The sequence below is a fragment of the Petaurus breviceps genome, unplaced genomic scaffold (assembly GCF_028583685.1).
Source record: "Petaurus breviceps papuanus isolate PSGF00001 unplaced genomic scaffold, PetGlider_PUasm1.0 186, whole genome shotgun sequence".
In the NCBI taxonomy this organism is placed as follows: domain Eukaryota; kingdom Metazoa; phylum Chordata; class Mammalia; order Diprotodontia; family Petauridae; genus Petaurus; species Petaurus breviceps.
The window spans coordinates 3199509-3222058 of record NW_027185798.1 but is presented as its reverse complement, the minus strand read 5'-3'; the positions used below and the strand labels follow the sequence as shown (position 1 = coordinate 3222058).

The window sequence follows — 22550 nt, the reverse complement described above, 5'->3', positions numbered from 1 at the left end:
CCAGTCTTTCCCAGTCTGATCATCTCATTACGTTGAACCCTTGATACCTACAAAGGCAGCCAATGTTGAAGTTTAGTTCTTAGAGCATAGGGATAGCAAAGTAGCCTGGTGTAGTAGATTAGATGTTCAAATGCAGCCAGGAAGACCTGAGTTCAAGTCCTATCTTAGCCACAAGCTGAATGATTCAGGGAGTCACAATCTCTCTGCATCTCAGCTTCTCCATCTGTAAAATTAGAGGGTTCTTAGGCCCTTCTTGCTCTGAATCTAGGACCCCATGGTGGCTCCAAGGCCTCCACAGGGCCAGCCACACAGCACACAGCAAGCACTCCATAAATGTGTGTTAGTGCTGTATTCTAATGAAAATGCTTTCAGGGAGTGGGCTGTTTGTGTTTTCGGAGGGAAGAGGGGATTTGGTTCTTTGAAAAAAATGCATTTGGCTATGAAAGTGGTGATGCCTAGGGAGAATGGAGAATGTTTCACACTCTTACTCTAAATAACGTGGATAGTCTAGCTTGCCAAGGGCCCAGATTGGGCCCTTCAGCCCAGATAATCTGAGCTGTGCCCTATCTGGGGGTGAAGGAACAACAGGGTTGGATTTGTGTGTTGGTCAAGGCAAGAGTGAATGTAGAGGAGGACCTAGGCGGAGAAAGTCTGGGCGGCAGTTAAGTAACTGATTGTGTGTGTTCGAATCAGATCAGAGACTAGCCCAAATTTTGGTTTACTTGCTTCTCTCTTCTAGACTACAAGCTGTAGGGAAGGGACCAAGGCTGGTAAAAGCTACATCGGGGCATAAAGAGCCTAGTGTTCTGTTTACTTTCTCTGTAAATGTGATGTGAACAGGAGAGTATATTCTCTAAGTCACGGGGCAGTGACTGAGCCGGTGGGGAGTGGGGCCTGGAGCCAGGAAGACTGTGGACAAGTCACTTGAGGATCAGTGCCCTGGGATGACTTGGAGGTCCTGGCAGGGCAGGAGCTGGTCTGCATTCATGCCCAGGGGGTCTTTCCTCCCCCAGACCCCTTCCACCCCCCCTCCATTGGTGTGTAATGAGTAGTTCATGCATCACATGTAGGCAAGTAATAAATGCTGGATGATAAATAGAGTCATTTGGGTTTTTGTTTTAATGAGACTAAGTGCACCAGCTTGGAGGCCCTGGGTTTGTTTCTCAGCCTCAGTTTCCTCAACTGCAAAAGGAAGGATTTTACTCATTGACCTTAGAGGTCCCTTCCATGTCTGAGCCTGTGACTCAAAGCCCTTTTTAGTAACACAGTCCTCATTCTCCCGGTGTGTGGTGGTAGGGTACCAAGTTCAGTTCTGGTTTTTCCCTTTTCTTTGCTTCAGTTCTTCCTTCTAAATAGTGAGTGTTACATAACCACTGATTTCTGCCAGGACTTTTCAGTTTGCCAACATCAAGGACATATCTGAGAGAAAGAATAACTGGGCAGCTACAATGCCTGTGTGAAGGGAAGGATGTAAGAGTCTACCTTCTCTTCCAGCTGAAAGAGAGAGCAAAGGTAGACCCTGTCTCCTTTGTGGCTGCTAAATGCAGTTCTGTTCTTCTGTGTCCTAATTATCAGCGGCATTCTGCATCTGACCTGAGCAGTCCAAAGAGGGGCCAGGCAGGCCCCAGATAGATCACTCTTCAAATGCGGTCTCTTTGAAAGGAAAAAAGTATGGACAAATGTACATTGGAAATGATGCAAATTAAAAGCAATACTCAAATTTTATACAGGTTAGATTTAGGTTATGGTGCTCTGTGTGTGTGTACGCACACATATATATGTGTGTAGTTATGTATGCATGTAGAGGAATGTGTATGTGTGTATATGTAAGTTATGTATGTAGGGGGTGTGTGTGTGTGTGCGTGTGTGTGTGTGTGTGTAAAAGAGAGAGATTAGGGATTGGGTGGGTGGGGAGAGTAGGCAGAAGTCTATCTAGCCTGTATTCAAACCAAAACAGTTCATCAGGAAACAGCAAAGTTTGAGATGCAAATGGAGGGACATTTTCCTACATTTTTAATGACTGATGTGGACTAACTGTGGACATTTACAGAAGGGAAAACTAAAGGATGCCAGAAAAAGAAGCCTTTGCCATCCTATACGCCAACACTTTTGTGTGTGGGTTGGACTGAGTGACCGCTGGTGTCCCCTGTCAGCTCCCAAATGCCATGATCCTTGGATCCTCGATTTTGTCTGGGGGGATTCATTCCTCTCTCCACTGACAGTTGATTCCAGTTCTTTCCTCACTTAGCCAAAGCTCTTTGAGTCCCTAGCCGCCCTCTAACCAAGCTGGTAACCAGTATCTCTGCATTTCCTTGGGCCTGGTCCTTAAATGGCAGACATCCTGGCACTGCTGCAGCCTCAAGGGAAGCCTGCTAGATCCTGTCTAGTACATTGTCTGAGAACCCAGGGTCACCCAGCCGGCGTGATGGGGCATCAGGGAGAGCTTTGTGGGATTCACCATTCTAGGCATACAAGAGACCTTCCTTGAGAGAGGCAGAGCGGCCCAGTGGGAAGAACTCTGACTGGACCTCAGTTTCCTCATCTCTAAAGTTAAGGGGTTGGTGTTCCTGTGACCCCCCCCCTCCAGTCCCAAGAGAGGGATATCAGGGCTTTTCTATTTTAATTTTGGGGAGAGATGGCTTTAGGTGCCCTGACTCAGCACAGCCCATAATGCAACAGGCCTTAGTAAGCAATAAAGCGGGTACTGAAGCCTTGCTTTATTTCATAATCCCAGGCGTTTTTCTAGAAAGCATCGGTAGCCTCCAAACACGCCTGACTCAATATTTGCATCCCATTCTCATGACCAAGCAAATGTTTGGTTTGAATCCAGCCCAGTATAAAACATTTCGGTGGCCCTGGCAGACTGTAGCTGTTCCTGAATTTCTGTCCGTACTGGGAAAAATCAAGCGGGGCCACAAGTATGTCTAAAAGTGTAGCCAAGGTAAGTGAGCGGACAGACCTGCCCTCCCACTCACCTGCTTCTCTTCCCCAGTGGTGCTCAGACAGATAGATTAGATCTTCTCATTTATTGGTCTCTGCTCTCCTTGCCCACTTGACTTGGCATGATCAGTCTTCTATGGTGAGAACGGGCATAAATAAGGCTGGATTTATTCACTGCCAGCCTTACCTTCTCATCCTGTTCAGTTCTCAGAAAAAGAGACATCAATGGCCGCTGCTTCTGCCCTCCTTTTTCTGGGCCCAGCTTGAGTATTCTAACTTGGGTATTTCCCAAGGGGAGAAGATAAGCTAGTTAAAATCTGTATGGACTCATCAATTTGGAATATTGCTTTTTGAATGACTTCTCGACTATGACCATGAACTTTCCCAAATGACTTGGGCAAAAAGAGATTGGTCAGATGGATTTGCAGACACCTTCCCCCTGCCCTCATCCTCCTCAACTTTAAGAAATGTTATTTTTGTGGTATCCTAAGATTTAGAGTTGGTAGGGCCTCCTTATTTTACAGAATCAGGAACTGAAGGCAGGGAAGTAAAGAGGCTTCAAAGGAACACAGATTCTGAACTAAAGAGATACCATCTAGTTTGCCAACCCTGTCATTTTCTCAAATGAGAAACAGAGTCCAAGGGAGAGTAAGTGACTTTGCAACTGGCATCTGGGTTGACTTGAGTCCTCTGACTAACCCCACGTTCTTCCCTCTGCTCCGCACACATGATCATTTAGCTGGCTCGCAGTGTGTCCTGTTGAACTGGTGGTGGGGAACTGGTGCAGTCAAAGACACCAGTTATGAGCCCTTGGCTGTTGCCATCTGTAGTATGAGAACAATCCCCCAGGTATAACTCCATTTACAGGGAGTGGAAAAGAGAAGACGAGCGTTTAAAACACCCTCTTAGTTCCTAGAAGATTCTGTATGAACCTTAGTCCCAGAGAATGTGGGGTCAAAGCCTTAGGCAGCGGCAAAGGTCCCCATCACCTTCCTGCCGTCATAGCTGTATGCAAGAATGAAGGACAAACGCCTCTGTGAGTGCAAAAGGAGCAACTGCAGACCTCACTTCTAGTTGAGCAACATGGCTTCCCTCCTCCCTCCCTCCTTCCTTCCATCCTCCCTTCTTTCTTTCCTTCCTTCCTCTTTCTTTTTCCTTTCCTTTCTTTTCTTCCTTACTTCTTTCCTTTCTTCCTTTCTACCTTCCTTCATCTCTCTTTTTCCCTTTCTTTCTCTTTTTCTTCCTTCCTTCCTCTTTCTTTTTCCCTTCCATTCTTTTTATTTCTTTTCTTCCTTCTTCCTCCCTCCCTTCTTTCTTTCCTTCCTTTCTCTTTTTCCCTTTTTCTTTCTTTTCTTCCTTCCTTTCTCTTTCTTTTTCCCTTTCTCTCCTTCCTTCCTCTTTCTTTTTCCCTTTCTTCCTTTCTTTTTATTTTCTTCCTTTTCTTTCCTTCCTTCCTTCTCTCCTCCTTTCTTTCCTTCCTATCTCTTTCTTTTTCCCTTCCTTTCTTTTCTTCCTCCCTCCTTCCTTCCTTCTTTTCGCTTTCTTTTTCCCTTTCTTTCCTTCCTTTCTCTTTCCCTTCCTTTCTTTCTTTCTCTTTCTTTTCTTCCTTCTTTCCTTTCTTCCTCCCTTCCTCTCTTTCCCTCTGTCCACACACAGTATCACAGCAGCCCTGCAGGTCTTCCCCTCCCATATCTATCTTTTTTCAAAGAGGACATTCTTAGCCTCTTGCACAGCCCTCCCTCACGTAAATCCAGTTCACCTGTGGATCGTGGCCTCACCTTCCTGATGTCATGGTCCTCTTCAAGAACAAAGGCCCCTCTCATCTTCAGAGACCATCCCAGATGGAGGGAACTGTTATTTCCTCTTTTTAAATTTAAATGTTCGTTTTATTGGTGCCTTTTGTTCTAACATCATCTTCATGTTCAGATTGTGCCCCCTCCCCCTCCCAAGAGCCATTTCTTGTCATAAAAACACAAAAGAGAAAAGAAACCCATTTAGTAAAAATGGCCAAAGCCTGTGCTGGACCTGACGGCCTCTGCAAAGCTCCACACCCAGGGTCCCCCACCTCTGCTAAGAAGGGAAGGACATGCAATTTTCTCATCTCTCCTTGGGACCGAGCTCAGTCATTGTAATTAGTGCATCCCTTTATTCATACTCTGAGAAGTGTTAAGGAAGGATGGGGAGCTCTCAGCATCAGTGAGCTCCTCCCTGCCTCCCTTCTGTCCCAGGCTTGTTTTCTTCAGGATCATTCTTTTCTCCTCAGGCTTATTATCCTAAAGCCTTCAGCTTGCTTGCTCTTCCCAAGTTCTGATAGACAAACCAAGGCTTTAATTCTGACAGTCTACTGTCCCTCTGTGTCATCCATGACTTGGGGGCTGCCTGCCCTTAACAGTTTCAGAACTGATAGAGCCACGATGGCTCTGTCCTGCCTCACTAGACAGGAGTCCCTGAAAGTCGGAGTGTAGCTTTGAAAGCTCCCCTGACTTTCTGCAGGGGCTGGAGCGCCTGAAGTCAGGGAAGGTCTGGGTTCAAATGCAGCCTCAGGCATGTACTAGCTTTCTGACCCCAGCCAAGTCACTTAACCACTCGAGGGCTCAGTTTCCTCATCTGTAAAATGGGAACCATTTGAGAGTTGTTATGAGAATCAAATGAGATAATATTTGGTGAGTGCTTTTCAAACCTTGCAGTGCTACCTAAATGCTTACCATCATCATTACTATTATTAAATAGTGTTGTGTTATTCCATCACACTATTCTGTTGGTGTGGGAATTCCTGTGTTAGAAACCACCAGCACAGTCTTGGTGACTGGTCGCCTGAGGCATCAAGAAGTTAAGCTGCTCACCCAAAACCAGAGTAGGACTGGAACCCAGATCTGACTGACTTCAAGGCCGGCTTTGGAACTTAAGCTATCTGGCCTCTCTCATTCAGTTGGAATGAGTAAGCAGAATTTTTGGACTGAATTTATTATCATTATTTCTTATTAGGGGCCCGGCCTGTGATCATTGCATAGGTTCCTCCCAATGAGTGAATCCCCTCCACCAATTTAGACAATCACCTGCTTTGCAAATTGCCATATTGCAAATTAGCCTCAGAGAGTAACTTGGGCTCATGGCTCACATTTATACACCACCTACTATGTGCTGGGCTGTATGCTGTGCAGACTTCACAATTACCACCTCACTTGGTCCTCACACCATCCTGGGAGAGATAGAGGCCATTATGATCCCCATTTTACAGATGAGGAAACTGAACCAGGCAGAGGTTGAGTGACTTGCCCAGGATCCCATAGCAAGAGTGAGTGACTTCGAGATAGAACCATCTTCTTCTCCTTCTCTCCCTCCTCTTTCTCCTCCTCCTCTATTGTTATTACTATTATTCCCAAACAATTCTGTTGTTGGGTCAGACTTTCAAGGTTATTATATCCCTTACTTGCTTTCATGTTGCTGACTTTTTGCTCTGGGCCTAATCTGGGGAAGGGGAGGAGGGTTTTTACAGATCATAAGATTTAGAGCTGACTCAGAGAAGGAAAGCTGCTTTCCCAGAGTCCCACAGAATATAGATTTGTAGGGTCCTTGATCTCAAAAGAATCTCAAAGGCCAGCTCATCTAATCTCTTCATTTTGAAGATGGGGAAACTGAGGCCCAGAAAGGTAAAGTGATTTGCCCAATGTCACACAGGCAGTGGATGAGCAAGGATTTGAATTCAAGTCCCATGACCCCAAATCTGGCCTTCTTTCCCTGCACCATATCTTCTTTCAAGTCTAGTGCCTTGTGCCAATTAAAAAGGAATTGTCTTTTAGAATGAGTCTATTCCCATTTTCTCTCTGCTTTGATACTCTGGATTCCTCAGCCCTTTGCTCAGTGCTTGGAACCCCTGAGCCTGGATTTGTCCCTGGTGGACAACAGCCTTATTTTGAAGCTACAGATGATTGTAAGTGATCAGAAACAACTATCCCTGCTTTAAATGAAGCAAAGCCTACCACCAGGTGGGGTGATAGCATTTGAGAGGGAAATTAGTAGTTGGATCGGGAAACTGAGTTCTAAAGAGAAGAGTTACTTAGACTCGCAGACCTGAGGCTGGAAGACAACGTGGGGGATGATAGGATTGTTCTTATTCTTTTTCCATAAAGGTCCTCCCTGCCCCAGATACTCTGACTTCAAATCTAGCAGATTTCTCAAGGGGCCACAGTATTTTCCTAGCTCTATCCTGGGTCCTCTTCTTCCTCTCTACCGGTTCCCCTGGTGATCTCTTCAGGTCCCAAGGAACCATCTCTTTGTAGGTGCCTTATCCAGCCCTAACCTCTCTCTTCCTCTGGGCTCCCATTCCAGCTTCCTATTGGCATCTCAAACTGGATATCCTGTAGACATCTTACACTCGGCATGTCCAGACCAGCACCCATGGCCTTTCTTCCCGAATCTTCCCCAGTTCCAGACTTCCTTCTCACTGTCAAGGGAACCGCCATCGTTCCAGTCATCTAGGCTCCCAAGCTGGGTGCCATCCCTGCCTCCTCACTCTCACCCACGCCACCATCATCAATCTCTTGTCAGGTCCCATTATTTCTTGCTTTGTAACATCTCTCGCATACATCCCTGTTGTGTTGGCACAAGCCTTCATCACCTGCCCTGCTCTCTCTGCCTCCATTATCTCCTCATTCTAGGACCTCCTCCACTCAGTTGCCAAAACCATCTTTCTTGGGTTTTTGGTTTATTTGTTTAGATAGTCAGGGATAAGTGACTTGTCCAGGGTCACACAGCTAGTAAGTGACTGAGGCTGGATTTGAACTCAGGTCCTCCTGACTCCAGGGCTGGTTCTCTATCCATTGCTTTACCTAGCTGCCTCCAAACCATTTTTCTCAAATTCAGGTCTAACCAGGACCCTGGCTCCCTGTCACCTGAAGGATCAAATATAAAATTCTCTGCTTAAAATTTAAAGCCCGTTACATTTTATCCCCCCATATACACCCCACCCCCTCTCACCCTTCCCTCCTTCTCCCTCCCCCCCCCAACCATGCATTTCCCCAGACTGTCCCCCATGCCCAGAATGCCCTCGCTCCTTATCGTTGCCACCTGGATTCCTTGGCTTCAGATCTCCTGCACGAGGCCTTTCCTGTTCCCCTCAATGCTGGCGTCTGTCCTCAGAGATTACCTCCAATTTGGCTTGTTGATATCTGGTGTGAGCACAGCTGTTTGCTACCGTTGTCTCCCCCATGAGAACATCAGCTCCTGAAAGCAAGGACAGTTTGGGCCTTTCCTCCTAAAGGCAGCTAGGTGGTGAAGTAGAATGAGCCTTAGAGTCAGGAAGACTCGAATTTATAGCCATACTCAGACATTTACTAGCTGTGTGACCTTGAGCAAGTCAATTAACCTCTACTACCTGTAAAAGAGGGATAATAAATCACCTACCTCAGAGGGCTGTTTTGAGGACCAACTGAGATGATATTTGTAAATGCTTAGTACGGTGCCGGGCATACTGTGGGTGTTTAATAAATGCATATTCCCTCTTCCCTTTGAGTTTGGTGTAAGGTCAAAAACATTGACCCAGGAGTCAGAGGATCTGAATTCAAATCCTCCATCTGACATTAGGGGTTTGACACATATGACTTTAGCTGTAGATCTAGCATTCGTTTATGTATTCCCACAACCCAGTTACAGAGCCCAGGACATGGGGGGCATTCAGTAAATGTCTGTCAGTGTGTTTAAGCAGCCAACCCCAGGGGCAGTGACAAGATGCATGGAGGGTCCAGGTGGGCTGGGATGTATAAATGGTGATGGCAGAAGCAACATAAAAGTCATGATCAAGGATGAGTCTAAGCAGAAAAAAGGTGAGCCAGTCAGGTAGATGGGGCCTCAGGTGATGATGCTGAATGGGAAGCATCCAAAACATAAGGAGATTGAAAAGGCGTGGGCCTCTGACAATTCCCAGTAGGCCACTGGTGGCAGAACACGCATGGAGGAGGAAGAGGAGGCCTGGATGGGCTGGGACCTGGAGAGCCGGATGCCCTCCCTCCTTACTTCCACCTCAGACCCCTGGGCTTCTGTGTGTCATCAGACAAGCCTTTATCTTTACCGGGCTCATTTTCCTCATCTCTAACGTGAAGAGGTTGGATCAGATGGTGTCTAACTAAAGTCCGTTCTGGTCCTGCAGCCTCTCTCAGCCTCAGTTTCCTCATTTGTACAATGAGGATGTTAGGCAAGATGGCCACGAAGGACCCTTCCAGCCCTAGGTCTCTGAGCCTATGAGGTCTGGCATCTCCTACAAGAAGGCTTTCCTCCCTCCCTTCTCCCTCCTCCCCAAATCATCAGGTATCTACTTATCTGTGTACAGGCTGGTGACCTCAGGCCCAGAGAGACCCAGGCTTGAGTCCCACCTTAGACCCCTCCTGGCTGTGTAGCCCTGGGCAAATCACTTCAGCCTGACTGCCCCAGGCCTCCTTAAGCCCATAAATTGCAGAGAAGGTGCTCATCATTAGCTAGCTCCTTGCCCCAGTGAAACCACAGATTTGGTTTTTTTTAAAAATCCCCGGATTAAACTGGAAACTCCTTGTGGGCAGGCACTGTCTTCGTCTGCCCAGTGCCATGGAAAGTTGTGGTTGTTACCAGGCCTGTGCTACCCTTGCCCAGTCCTTAAATATCCCCAATTTATAATTGTTTGTTCATAGGCTTTTGCATGTGGTTGCCCCTTCCCCAACTGTCAGTTTCTTGAGAGCAGGTATTTCTTTTTTTCGTTTTTCTTTTCTTTGTGTCCAAAGCCCAGTGCCTGGCACAGCATCGGTGATTAATAAATGCTTGTTGTCTGACTGACGGTGATTATCCACAGTGCCCTCTAAGAGAGCTTAGGGAGCTTCCTGGGACACTCAGGGGTTAAGTGACTTGCCCAGGGTCACACCACCAGTAGGGTCAGAGGGAGGACTTGAACCCTGGCCTTCCTGACTCTGAGCCTGGGTTTCCGGCCATGGGCTTTCTCTGCCCCTCTCTCAGATGTGTAAGAAATGATTCCTTTCAACTCTAGACCTACCTTTGATGTCCTGTGATCTGTACTATAGACCTTCAGTTTTTGTCCTGGACCCCTTGGGCAGTATCTGGCGAAGCCTGGGGATCCCTTCACAGAATCATGCTTTTAAATCATTGAAAGAAATGATAAATTTCAGTTAGAGGTTAATGAAAATAAAGATATCTTTTTTTCCCCGATCCAGTTTCACAGAACCCCTTGAAACTCATCCATGAACCCAGATTTGGGATCCCTGTTCTAAGCTTTATAGGATTGGGTTGGAGATCCCAGTTCACCCAGGGATCCTTCTTTGTGTTTATTTCCCACTTGGGCTATTCTGGGTCAGCCTCCAGGAGAACTTTGGATGTTGACAGATAAGGAAGCCGCCTCGTGGAGAAGCGATCTGTATCTTTTTCTTCTTAACCATAATTGTAGTTATCATTTAAATGATTCTTAAGGCTTTGCAAAGCATGTAAAAAAGGCTTTGTACTTTGATAATATTTGTAAAAAATGTTATCTCATTTGATTCTCACAACTCTGGGAGGTAAATACTATTTTATCCCTATTTTACAGATAAGGAAATTGAGTCTGGGATTGTCAAGGCAGTACTTGAACATAGATCTTCCTGACTCCAAATCCAGTTCTCTGCCCCGTGTGTTACCTGGCTGCCTCTTAGGGAAAGGAATTTGCAAGAGAGAGAGGGAGAAATATGGAATGAAAGAATACCACCATTACTCTTTTGTGTTGTAGTTGAGTAAAGTCCCATGCCTTACTTCTTGGCCTGGCGGGTCTTGTGTTTCAGATTACTTTCTATGATGACAAGAATTTCCAAGGTCACCACTATGAGTGTGACAGTGACTGTGCCGATTTCCACACCTATCTGAGCTGCTGCAATTCCATCCGAGTGGCTGGCGGGGCCTGGGTGGTTTATGAGAGGCCCAATTTTGCTGGGAACATGTACATCTTAACTCAGGGCGAATACCCCGATTACCACCACTGGAGGGGGCTTAATGACCGTCTGAGCTCCTGCAAGGTCATCCATCTGGTGAGTGGAGATTTCCCTGATTCTCTGGGACAGTCCGGAAAAAAGGCTTGATAATAAGTTTTCTCCTCCTTCTCCTTCTTCTTTCTCCTCCTCCTCTTTTTTCTTTTTCTTTTTCTTCCTCTTCCTCTTCCTCTTCTTCTTCTTTGTTTTAAATTCCATTTTATCTTATTTTCAATTCCCCAATTTCTCCTTCCTTTCACCCTCTCTCTTACCTATTGAGAAGGCTAGAAATACAAAACTCATTCCAGATAGGAAGTCATCCCAACAAATTTCCACACTGGCCATTTCCAGGAAGAAAACAAAAATATGTAAGGAAAAAGCTAACTATAGAATAAAAACATGTTTCAGTCTGTACACCAAGTGCACCAATTCTCTAGGGAGAGGCGGATGGCATTCCTTCTCATGAGTCCTTTGGAGTTGTGGTTGGCCATTGCATCGATCAGAATTCCTAATTCTCCAAGCTTTGCTTGGACTCTCCAGGTTATCATGGGTGGGTGTTTTTTTACAGTCACACAATTACGTTTCATGCCTTTGCTCCATTGGTCCATGCTAGGCCAATGGTGCTGTCTTCTGGGCTTCAATCTGAGATCGAAGTTCTTGTTCACAAGCATTTCCATTGCCCTTCTGTGTTACCAAATAGGGCAAGTAATTATGTTTTCCCCTAATTTTTATTGATACCTTTAGTTTTTTACAGCACTTTCATTTCCCAATATATCCTAACCTTTGCCCCACCAAAAGAGTCATCTCTTATAGCAAAGAATGATGATGGTCAACATTTATTTAGCATTTTGACTTTTGTGAACATGTTATCTCATTCACCCTCACAATAACCCTGGGGGGTAAATGCTATTATTATCCCCGTTTTATGGATGAGCCTGAGAGAAACCAAGTGACTTGCCCGGTATCACACAGCTAGTAAATATCTGAGACAGGATTCAAACTCAGATTTCCTGACTCCGAGCCCAGCACTCTAGCTTCTGTACCATCAAGAATTCAAAAGAAAAAGAAAAAGAAGGAAGTCAGGTAAAATCAGCCAAGTCCAGTGTTATATCCAGCATTCCATTCCTCTAGTCCCCCACCTCAGAGGCACATTCTCATATCTCTTCTGGCCCAAACTTGGTCTTTATAAGGATAATTAATTCTTACTACCAGAACCGTTTCCTCTGGGAGGCGAAGTCACTCCTGACTAGTCAGTGAAGCTTGGGAGTCAGGATTTAGTGGGCCACCTGGTAATCCTTTTGAATGATGGCCTGTGTTCATTGCTGCCTTTGTCTTCCAGTCGAGTGGAGGCCAGTATAAGCTTCAGATCTTTGAGAGGGGAGACTTCAGTGGCCAGATGTATGAGACCACCGAGGACTGCCCTTCCGTCATGGAACAGTTCCACATCCGTGAGATTCAGTCCTGTAAGGTCCTGGATGGGGTCTGGGTCTTCTACGAGCAGCCCAACTACCACGGCAGGCAGTACTTCTTGGACAAGAAGGAGTACCGGAAGCCTGTGGACTGGGGCTCCCCATGCTCGGCTGTTCAGTCATTCCGCCGGATCATGGAGTGATGGAGGGCACTGGTGGGTTTGGACCTGAGGCTAGATGCCACTGGTCTGGCGGGCAAAACCACAACTGTAAATAAAGTGATTGATAAGCACATTCTGATGGCCTAAGTGAATTTCATAAAATGCTTCTTGGCACCAACATCGGGATACCACCCTTGGCATAAGGATGTTAGGTGCTCCTTTCTCCAGGTCCGTCATCACCTCTGCAGAACCCTAGGGTCTGACCTCATGTCATTAGGATCCCTGCAAAGAAATATTGGTCATTGGTGAGGTTTTTCTCTCCAAGATACTAAATAGGAATGTTCTTTTCATTTAGACCCTTGGTTTCATCGGCACGTCAAACACCCAATGTGGAAATTCCCTGTACCAATGCAAATCTGCCTCTCATCCAGAATATATAATTTTAGAGCAAATCCTGGGACTCTGATTTAGACATGATCACAACCAGTACATGTCAGAGGTTGATTTAAATAATTTATTTGTGATTATAAAGCTGGTCTTCCACCTTCTAAGCTGAATAATATTCTAAATATGATGAGACAGTGTGGCCAGTGGGAACTGTACTTTGGTTGTCTAGCTAGAGGACCTGGGTCCAGATACTAGCTCTTCCACTTATTATCTGTGGGCCTTTGAGCTAATCCCTTGACTTCCCTGGCCTCCATTTCCTCCTCTGTGAAAGAAGGGCTCATCTTGGGACTAGTGAGGTCCCTGCCAGATCTGGCCTGGTGATGCCATAGAAATCCGAGTGCATGGTCAGTATACAGAGTTCCTCCCCTCCCCCCAGCTCAGAAAGTGCCAAGGGATCAATGCCTACCCTTTGGCTTGGTTTTAAAGCCCTTCACTGCTAGGCTCCTCAGTGGTATAGATTATCTGCCGAGATCTTTGTAGAGTTTCAGGGCTTTTTCTGATGCAAACACTGGTGATGGCTATTTCAGGGCTACTATTAGGATTCTGACAGCAAGATGGGAAATTTCAACCTGTAGAATTTCCAAATTTTTACAAGGCCTTTCTCTGATCTGGTGGAGAATGAGAAGAAGATAGAGGCTGAGGCCTCTCCTCCCTCTGAAGAGATAACATGTCACTGGTAGCTTTCTTTCCTCTCCCCCTTTCAAATGCTTGGATCTCTCATTCTAACTGGGTTAGATGCAGGCCCCAAAATGTGTGGCCAATTACCTCAGCCAATCTGAAGAGTCCAGTCCTACCTATCCTAGTGGGCTTTAGGACTTGTTCACACACAGTTAACAGGTCTGTGTTCTCACCTGAAAGTTTTATCAGGGCTAATCAGGTGTGGTGATTTTGAAATAGCCTACTCTTTTTTTCCAATTTATTTATTTATTTTTACTTTCCAACATTCATTTCTGTGAGATGTTGAGTTACAAATTTTTCTCCCCATCTTTCCCCTACCCCCCACCATCCTGAAATAGCAAGCCTACTGAATACCCCCGTATGGGTCAGAAGACCACTCACGCAAAATGACTCAGAGACTTCTCAAAGCAGAAGCAAAAACTTTATTACTATCTTTCTCAGGAAAGGGCATCCCCAAATTCAAAAGAAAGTCAGAAGGGAGGAGATCACTTACAGAAGGCAAAAGCTAGATTATAAAGCCCTAACATGGGAATTCCACACCTTCTCCACTGTCCCACCTTACCATTGGTTGGTAAGGCAGGCTCACAGTCTTCTTATTAATGCCAGCCAATCAGCGCAAAGCCCTCTCCATTCATTAACCTAATTATTATTACTGAGGCTCTAATTTTGTTAGATAACATACATAATACGTGATTTCCACTACACAAGCATGGTAACAACCTCAGAATACTGAACCCCCTTCAGTCCAACCTAGATGTGTCCTTATCTGGGCCTGAGTGTCCCAAGGTTGCTGTCTGCTTTCTGATTGGTCAAATCCACCTGCTGCTGCCAGCTCCTTTTATTCTACATTATTTCATTTTTAGTATTATCTAGGAGTTCTCTGGGAACCCAACTTCTTCCCAAGGCTACTGCCTGGTACTTTTTATCAGTAGTCTTGTTTCAGTGATTCTTGCAGTTCTATAGAAACTTAACCCTTTGCTCCCTCTCACACTACCATTCCTTTCCCCAAACTAAAAACACCTCTAATTTGGTCTCAATAGTTAATCCAATCAATTGTATTAATACTCAATAGCTCTTACATTACCTTGAAATACACAATGAATGATACTGAACTTAGTTACAAAATATAAGGAAGTAATAAGAATGTATATTACTTATATACATTCTGAACATCAGAATGTTTAGAATGGGGAAACTTCACTGCAAGTTATCTCTCACACCCCTTTCCCCAGTCTGTTCTCTGTCATATCCTTCCCCATGCCCCCCTAACTTTCTATTAAGGCAAGATGGATTTCTATATCCTGGTGCCTGTGTATCTTATTTCCCAGTTGCATGTAATAAACAATTTTTTTTGTACACATTTGTTTTTAAAACTTTGAGTTCCAGATTTTTTTCCTTCTTCTCACCCCCGCTGGGAAGATAAGCAATTCAATATAGGTTATACATGTGAGTTGCCCAAAACATTTCCATAGTAGATACATTGTGAAAGAATGACTGTATTTTCCTCCATCCTGTCTCAGCCCCCACCTATTCTATTTTCTACTTTGACCCTGTCAAGTGTAAAAAGTGAAAACAATTTTCAAAAATGTTTGCTTCTAACTACCTTCTCCCCCAATCTGCCCTCCCTTCTATCATACCCCTTTTATCTCCTTTTCCCCTATTTTCCTGGAGGGTAAAATACCCAATTGAGTGTGTATGTTATTCCCTCCTTAAGCCAAATTAATGAGAATAAGGTTGCCCCATTCCCTTTTACCTTCCTGCTCTTCCCCTCCACTGTAAGTTTTCTCTCGCCTCTTTTATATAAGATAATTTATACTAATCTATCTCTCCCTTTCTCCTTAACCCAATATATTTCTCCCTCACCTCTTAATTTTATTTTTTTAGATATCATCCCTTTCTCTTCAAGTGATCCTGTGCCCTCTGTCTATGTATACATGTACAAACATATGCACACCCCCACAAAAATATTTATACACATCTGAACTCTCCTATACATACATATATATGTACACACACACACATATTCCCTTCAACTGTCCTCTTACTGAGAAAAGTCTTATGAGTTACAATGATCATTTTTCCATGTAGGAAGGTAAATAGTTCAACTTTGATAAGTTCCTTATGATTTCTTTTCCCTGTTTACCTTCTCATGCTTCTCTTGCTTCTTGTATTTGAAAGTCAAATTTTCTCTTCAGCTCAGGTTTTTTCATCAAGAATACTTGAAAGTCCTCTGTTTCATTGAATGACCATATTTTCCCCTGAAACATGATACTCAGTTTTTCTGGGTAGGTGATTCTTGGTTTTAATCCTAGCTCCTTTGACCTCTAGAATATCATATTCCAAGCCCTGTGATCCCTTAGTGTAGAAGCTTCTAGATCTTGTGTTATCCTGAGTGTTTTTCCACAATACTCAAGTTGTTTCTTCCTGACTGCTTGCAGTATTTTCTCATTGACATGGAAACTCTGGAATTTGTCTATAATATTCCTAGCAGTTTTCTTTTGGGGATCTTTTTCAAGAGGTGATCAGTGAATTCTTTCAATTTCTATTTTGCCCTCTGGTTCTAGAATATCAGGGTAATTTTGCTGGATAATTTCTTGAAAGATGATGTTTAGGCTCTTTTTTTGATCATGGCTTTCAGGTAGTCCAATAATTTTTAAATGATTTCTCCTGGATCTATTTTCCAGGTCAGTGGTTTTTTCCAATGAGATATTTCACATTGCCTTCTATTTTTTTTTTCATTTGTTTGGATCTGTTTAACAGCATCTTGATTTCTCATAAAGTCATTAGCTTCCATTTGCTCCAGTCTAATTTTGAAGGAATTATTCTCTTCAACGAGTTTTTGAAATTCCTTTTCCATCTGGGCAATTTGGTTTTTTAAGGCATTCTTCTCCTCATTGGCTTTTTGGGCCTCTTTTTCCATTTGAGTTAGTCCATTTTAAAGGTGTTATTTTCTTCAGTCAGGCTGTTGACTCACTTTTTATGATTTTCTTGCATCATTCTCATTTCTCTTTCCAATTTTTCCTCCACTTCTCTAACTTAGTTTTCAAAATCCTTCTTGAGCTCCTCCATGGCCAGTAACCAGTTCATATTTTTCTTGGGAGCTTTTGATGCAGGAGTTCCAACTTCATTGTCTTCCTCCTGTTCCATGCTTTGATCCTTTTGTCCCTGAAAAAGGAATCTATGATAGGATTGTGTTTCCTCTGCTTGGTCGTGTTGCCAGTCAATTATTTGACTTTTGAGCTCTTTGCCACAGTAGAACTCTACTTCCAGAATGGAGAGAGCTTTGTCCCAAATTGCTGGGGTTTTCACAGCTGCCGGAGCAATTAGGAGGGTGCCCTCTCTGCAGCCCCCACAGGCTGTGGCACCTGGCCACACACCCAAGACAGTGATCCAGATCCAAGCAGATTAAAGCAAGAGAGATTACCCTCTGAATGGTCTCTTCAGGCCAGGAGCTGCTAAGGCATCCATATGGCAGTGGCTGCACAATGTCTCATGCCTCCACTGCTTCTCCCCCCAGGGGCAGGGGCCAGACTGCGCTCTTCTATCCCCCCTGTTCCAAAAGAGTTCCACACTAACCTTTTACTTTGTCTTTGGCATTTATGGGTTGAGAAGTCTGGAAATGGCCACAGCTGCTGGTGATCCACTCTCCTGAAGTCTGCTCAGGATGCTGCTGGTCAGGGCCACCCCGGGGCCAAAACCACAAGGCTTACACGGGCCTGGGCTCAGCCACCAGCTTCATGTGATGGCCCCTTCCTGGTGGCCTGCCAGGCTGCCTTCAGCAGGTGATTTGTTTCTCTCTGTCACTTTTTGGGTTCTGTAGCTCTAAAGTTTGTTTAGGATCATTTTTTATATGTATTGAAGGAGGTGGAAGTTGGAACCACAAGGAAGTCCTGTTTCTACTCTGCCATCTTGGCTCTGCCCCCCAAAATATCCTACTTTTTATACACATACATATACATGTATATAAATATGTGTACTTTTATATTTAATTTTTAAAAATAAAATCTACAAAGGAATATAAAGGTCAAAAACAGGAAAAGTCTCAGTTCACATCACAGAACATCACATCACACTGCAGACTCATATGTGAAGACTATTAGGAAAACTGTTAAAGTAGCTTAAGTTATATCTTGCTACAGAGATGAACAGACTTGGGGGGGGGATATCAAAAAGACTCCCCAGTCAGCAAGAGAACAGATTGTGCTGTACTTTCTGCAGGCAAAGCTGCTTCAAGTCTTTGGCAACTTGAGGAACTTGCATGACCTGGCTTCAGCCTCCACCTTCTGGTGGCAATGCTGGGCATGCTGGTATGGAGCAGGAAGCTGGACTTGGGCAGCCAGGAGAGAGCCTGCTCCGGGTGTCTCTGTCTCTGGGTTTCTGTTTCCCTATTTCTGTCTCTCTGTATGTTTCTGTGTGTGTGTGTGTGTGTGTGGTGTGTGTGTGTGTGTGTCTTTCTCTGGATCTAGCTTTCTGTGTCTCTCTTTGTGTCTCTGTGTCTGTTTCTCCTCTGTCACTCTTTCTCTGCCTCTCTTTGTTTCTGTTCTCTCTTTCACTGTCTCTGTCTTTTTTTTGTCTGTCTCTCTGTGTCTGTCTTTGTCTCTGTATCTGATAGCTCTGTCTCTGTCTCTCTCTGTCTCCATATTTCTCTCTGTCTCTCTGTCTCTGTCTCTCTTCCCCCCCCCAGTTCTCCCCCCTCTCTAATTAGGTTTGGTTGAGACCTCAAGTATTTACTGATAGGAGTTTGAAGTTGGGTCTAGGCTGCAAGTAAACCCTGCCCTTGTTTGGGCAGACAGGAAGATGCCAAGCTTACCTTAAAATCATTCCCCTGCCAGAGTCGTTCATTGGATTTGTGGCTCCCACGCAAAGCCGTGGTGGCGGGCGTGTTGTGAGGCTCCAAGGGGATGATAGACGTAGAGCACTTTGGGAACCTTCACATGCCACAAAAACTGTGCTGGTGCCTCCAGCGCGGCAGGAATGGCCTTGCCTCAGCGTGGTGCTGCCCTCCCAAGGAACTGAAGCAATGTCTGCAGAGCAGCACAGGGGGAAGCTGGCTGGTGGTTAATAACCGTCTCTCTGAGGAAAAAATGTATGTGTACACACATGCAATACACACACATGCACACGTATACACATACAATACATACACGTGCACACAATACACGTATGCACACACATATAATGTAACACACGCATACACATGCACACACAACACACACAATACATACACACATACACATACACTTTGAAGTCTATTCTGCATCATTTATACTTCATTAAGTCTAGACAGCCAACAAATCCATGCTCCCATCCCTGCCATTGCCTCTTCTCTGAGTGTAAATGCCTTCAGTCAAGGGGTCAGCCATCATCTCTTAAGTGAGTCTGAGTTGGCCCCAGCACAGCTCTGTCGGGGGTGTATTGGGGCTGTCACTCTGGAGTCACTGTGGGCTCCCAGGCCCTGCCTCAGTCACCTTAGTAGATAATAGAGGCACCTCTGGGTCATGTGGGAGTCAAGAATCTTCTAGTTGTGGTCATTGCTACGTCCCTGTACACGGCAGTCACTGGAGGAGAATTGGGGTGATCCAAGGAGGGAAGGGACAGTCTTTGAGATTAACATGGATGGAACTTGAGGGATTCTGGGAGGCTGTGAGTCAGAGACAGCAAGCTTGGGGACAACAGGCAAAAAGAGGAGAAGAGAAAACCATGCTGAAGAAAAAGGTCACCATTTTCCAGAAGGTTGGTCCATCCACCTGCGCCCCTTGTGGAAAACAGGAATTGCTCAGGTCCCTGGGCCTGCTATGTTGACACAGAACCATTAATATCACTCTTTGAGTCTATCTGACCATCCAGCCAGCTCCAAATCCACTTTCTCCAGAATTATCTTAAATGATTGAGCAAATTATTTGCTAAAGTCTTGTTAAATTAGATCTGAAGCATTTCCCTGATCTGCTCCTTTGGTAACCCTGCCAAAAAAGGAAATAATATTTGTCTGGCATGACTCAGTATGTCTAGCCTTTTGAAAAATAATTTTTATTTTTTGTTATTCTGAATTTGGTATATACCAACAGACATGACCATATCCATATATAAAAAAAGAAAAGAAAAAGAGGATATTATATGAAACCACAGTGTTCCTCTGCCTTCAGCTTGTTTTTTTTAAATAATTTATAATAAATCCAGCATGTTTGTTTGAAAGTTTCCCTACTTTCCTTTGTGTCCCTGTGAATTTCCTACTTTACTATACTCTTCATGTTAGAAAAAATTCTTCAGTTATCCTTTTTTCTTCTTTTTTTCATCACTACAGCTAGACCTCCTCTTATGGGAAGTCAGGGAGTGCCATAATGCACAGAGTGCTGTACGTGGAGTCAGGAAGACTCATCTTCCTGAGTTCAAATCTATCCTTAGATTCTTAATAGCTGTGTAACCCTGGGAAAATCACTTTACCCTGTGTGCCTCAGTTTCCTCATCCAAAAAATAAGCTGGAGAAGGAAATGGCAAATCACTCCTGCCTCTTGCCAAGAAAATCCCAAGATGAGTCATGAAGAGTCAGACATGGCTGAAACAACTGAACGGCATCCCCTTTCTTGGTCTCAGTCCTTCCCTGTTAAAAAAAAATACAACCTCTCTTGTAACAAATAAGTATAATAAAGCAAAACATATCCATAATTTGGCCATGTCTGAAAGTGTATTGCTCATTCTGTGCCTGGATCCCACCATCTTTTTGTCAGGAGATGGAAAGCAACCTTTATCACTAGTTCTCTGGAATCATGGTTGGTCACTAAATTGATCAGCAATCTTAGTTGTTTTTCTTTACAATGTAATACTAAATGTGCAAATGTGCAAATTCTGTTTCTGTTCACTTCATTCTGCATCTGTTAATCCAAATCTTCCCGGTTTCACTTTTGACATTTCTTTCAGCATGATCATATGCCATTATGCTAAAAACTCTATAATTTCTTTAGCCACTCCCTAGATGACACTCTTTAGTATACAATTCTTTGCCACTACAAAAAAAATGCTACTACCCATGTTTTTGTTCTTTCCCTCTTTCTTTGATCTCCTTTGGAGTTAATGTATAGAAATAGCATTTCTGCATCAAAGAGTGATGTACATTCTTTCATGACTTTGTGGGTATCATAAAAAAAATTCTTTCCATGATGATTGGACTAATTTATACCTCCACCATCAGTGTATAATTGTGCCTTGCCCCCTACCCCAGCTTCTCCACCAATTGTAATTTTCTGTTTTTGTCATCTTTACTCATCAGATGTTTGTGATAAGAATATCCAGTGTTTATTTTAAATTTCTTTAATAGTGATTTGTAGCATTTTTTCACAGGGCTGTTGATATCTTGTATTTCTTCCCTTGAAAACTTCCTTTTAATGTTCTATAACCATTTATTCATTTGAGATTTTATTTTATATACTAGAATTAGCTTTTAATTGTTTTTTTTCCAGAACATCAGACCTTTATGAGAGAAAATTGCTACAAAGCTTTTCCCCAATTTACTGATTGCATTTTACTTTTACCTGCATTGATTTTGCTTGTGCAGAAACTTAAAATTTTTATGTAATCAAAATTTCCCATTTAATGTCCTGTGATGATCCATAATCAAGAATTCTTCCCCTATCCATTGTTATGAAAAATATCTCCTTCCATGCTCCTTTAATTTATTTATCATGTGATTTAAATGGAAACTAAATAATTCAGTCAAAGAATAGGTGGATCAAATAACAAGTCCTAGAAACATCAGGTCATTTCGTCAAAGAATAAGACAAGACAGCATTACTGGTTGAAGTTGCAGAAAGTGGAAATGAACAGCTGTCCATTGGGGATCAAGCCCAGGGAGTCCAATTGATTGACCTGTCCAGAAATAACACTGAACTTTGTGAGGAGTGAGCCCAGGCAGCATTAGTGACCTGCCTAGCTAGCACAAGTGCCATGCTGGTCAGAGAACTTCACAAAGACTCTCCAAAAGCAGAAAGTACATCATGGCCCGGACTTTATGGAGAAGTGAAGGGTGTCGAGGCCCTGGAGCAGGACTTGTGAGCTCCTTTGGCCACATGCTCTCTTTCCATCTGTGCCTTGATACCATTTCCTTTCCAGTTTGTGCCCACTTCCTCCATGGATATAGCGCATGTTTGTGGAAGAGTCCACTTCAGTTTGTAATTGTTTTTTTCCCCATCCAAGGGGAATAAAATGCCTTTTCCAAGGACTGATTAATTCTACTGATTGATTATTAATGGGAAGCACACCAATGGGGGATCATGAGCTTCAGCATCAGGAGTAGACTCATACAGGAGTCCATAATAGGGCTCCTTTAATTCAGTGCAAAATACCCTTCCTGGGGAAATTTTCAACTTTCACTTCATCGTGAAGCCTGGGATATGAGCTAGGGCCCACTTCCGTGGCTTAGCGGTAGCCTCCCCAGTTCTGCTCCCTCAGGGGCTCTGAGGATTTCTATTCCCCCAGATCAGGGGTGGGAGAATAGTGATTTGGCTTTGATAACTCTTCTAGGTCCCAACTTGAGTTCCCTCTACCAGTCACCCCATACTAATCACTAGTAACCCTCCAGTACTTCTGCCAGATAGATGATAACCAGGTAAAGATTATTTGTACAACTGCCACCAAACATCTCAAAGGTTCAGAACTCCACAGTTTGTTTTTTCAAACTCCAAGGTTTTGGGCCACTAGGTGGTGCAGTGAATAGAGCACCGCCCCTGGAGTCAGGAGGACCAGAATTCAAATCCAGACTCAGACACTTAACACTTACCAGCCATGTGACCTACCTAGGGCAAGTCACTGAATCCCAATTGCCCATCCCTCCCCCCTCCAAAAAGCAAAACAAAGCAAATGAACTCCAAGGTTTTCTTGCAGATCTATGCAAATGAACCAACAGGAAAAAGCCAAGGGAAAATCCTCATACTGGTGGCAAATTCATACTC

General features: G+C 44.1%; 1 protein-coding gene across 1 annotated transcript; it reads left to right on the top strand.

The window, feature by feature from the left end:
- The first annotated feature begins 2315 nt into the window (after positions 1–2315).
- On the top strand, positions 2316–12609 carry CRYGS (crystallin gamma S). The gene is given in 4 exon segments (XM_069089386.1): positions 2316–2880; positions 2882–2941; positions 10731–10973; positions 12253–12609. Coding segments are annotated over 4 exon segments (786 nt in total). The 5' UTR covers positions 2316–2670; the 3' UTR covers positions 12526–12609.
- The last annotated feature ends 9941 nt before the right edge of the window (positions 12610–22550 follow it).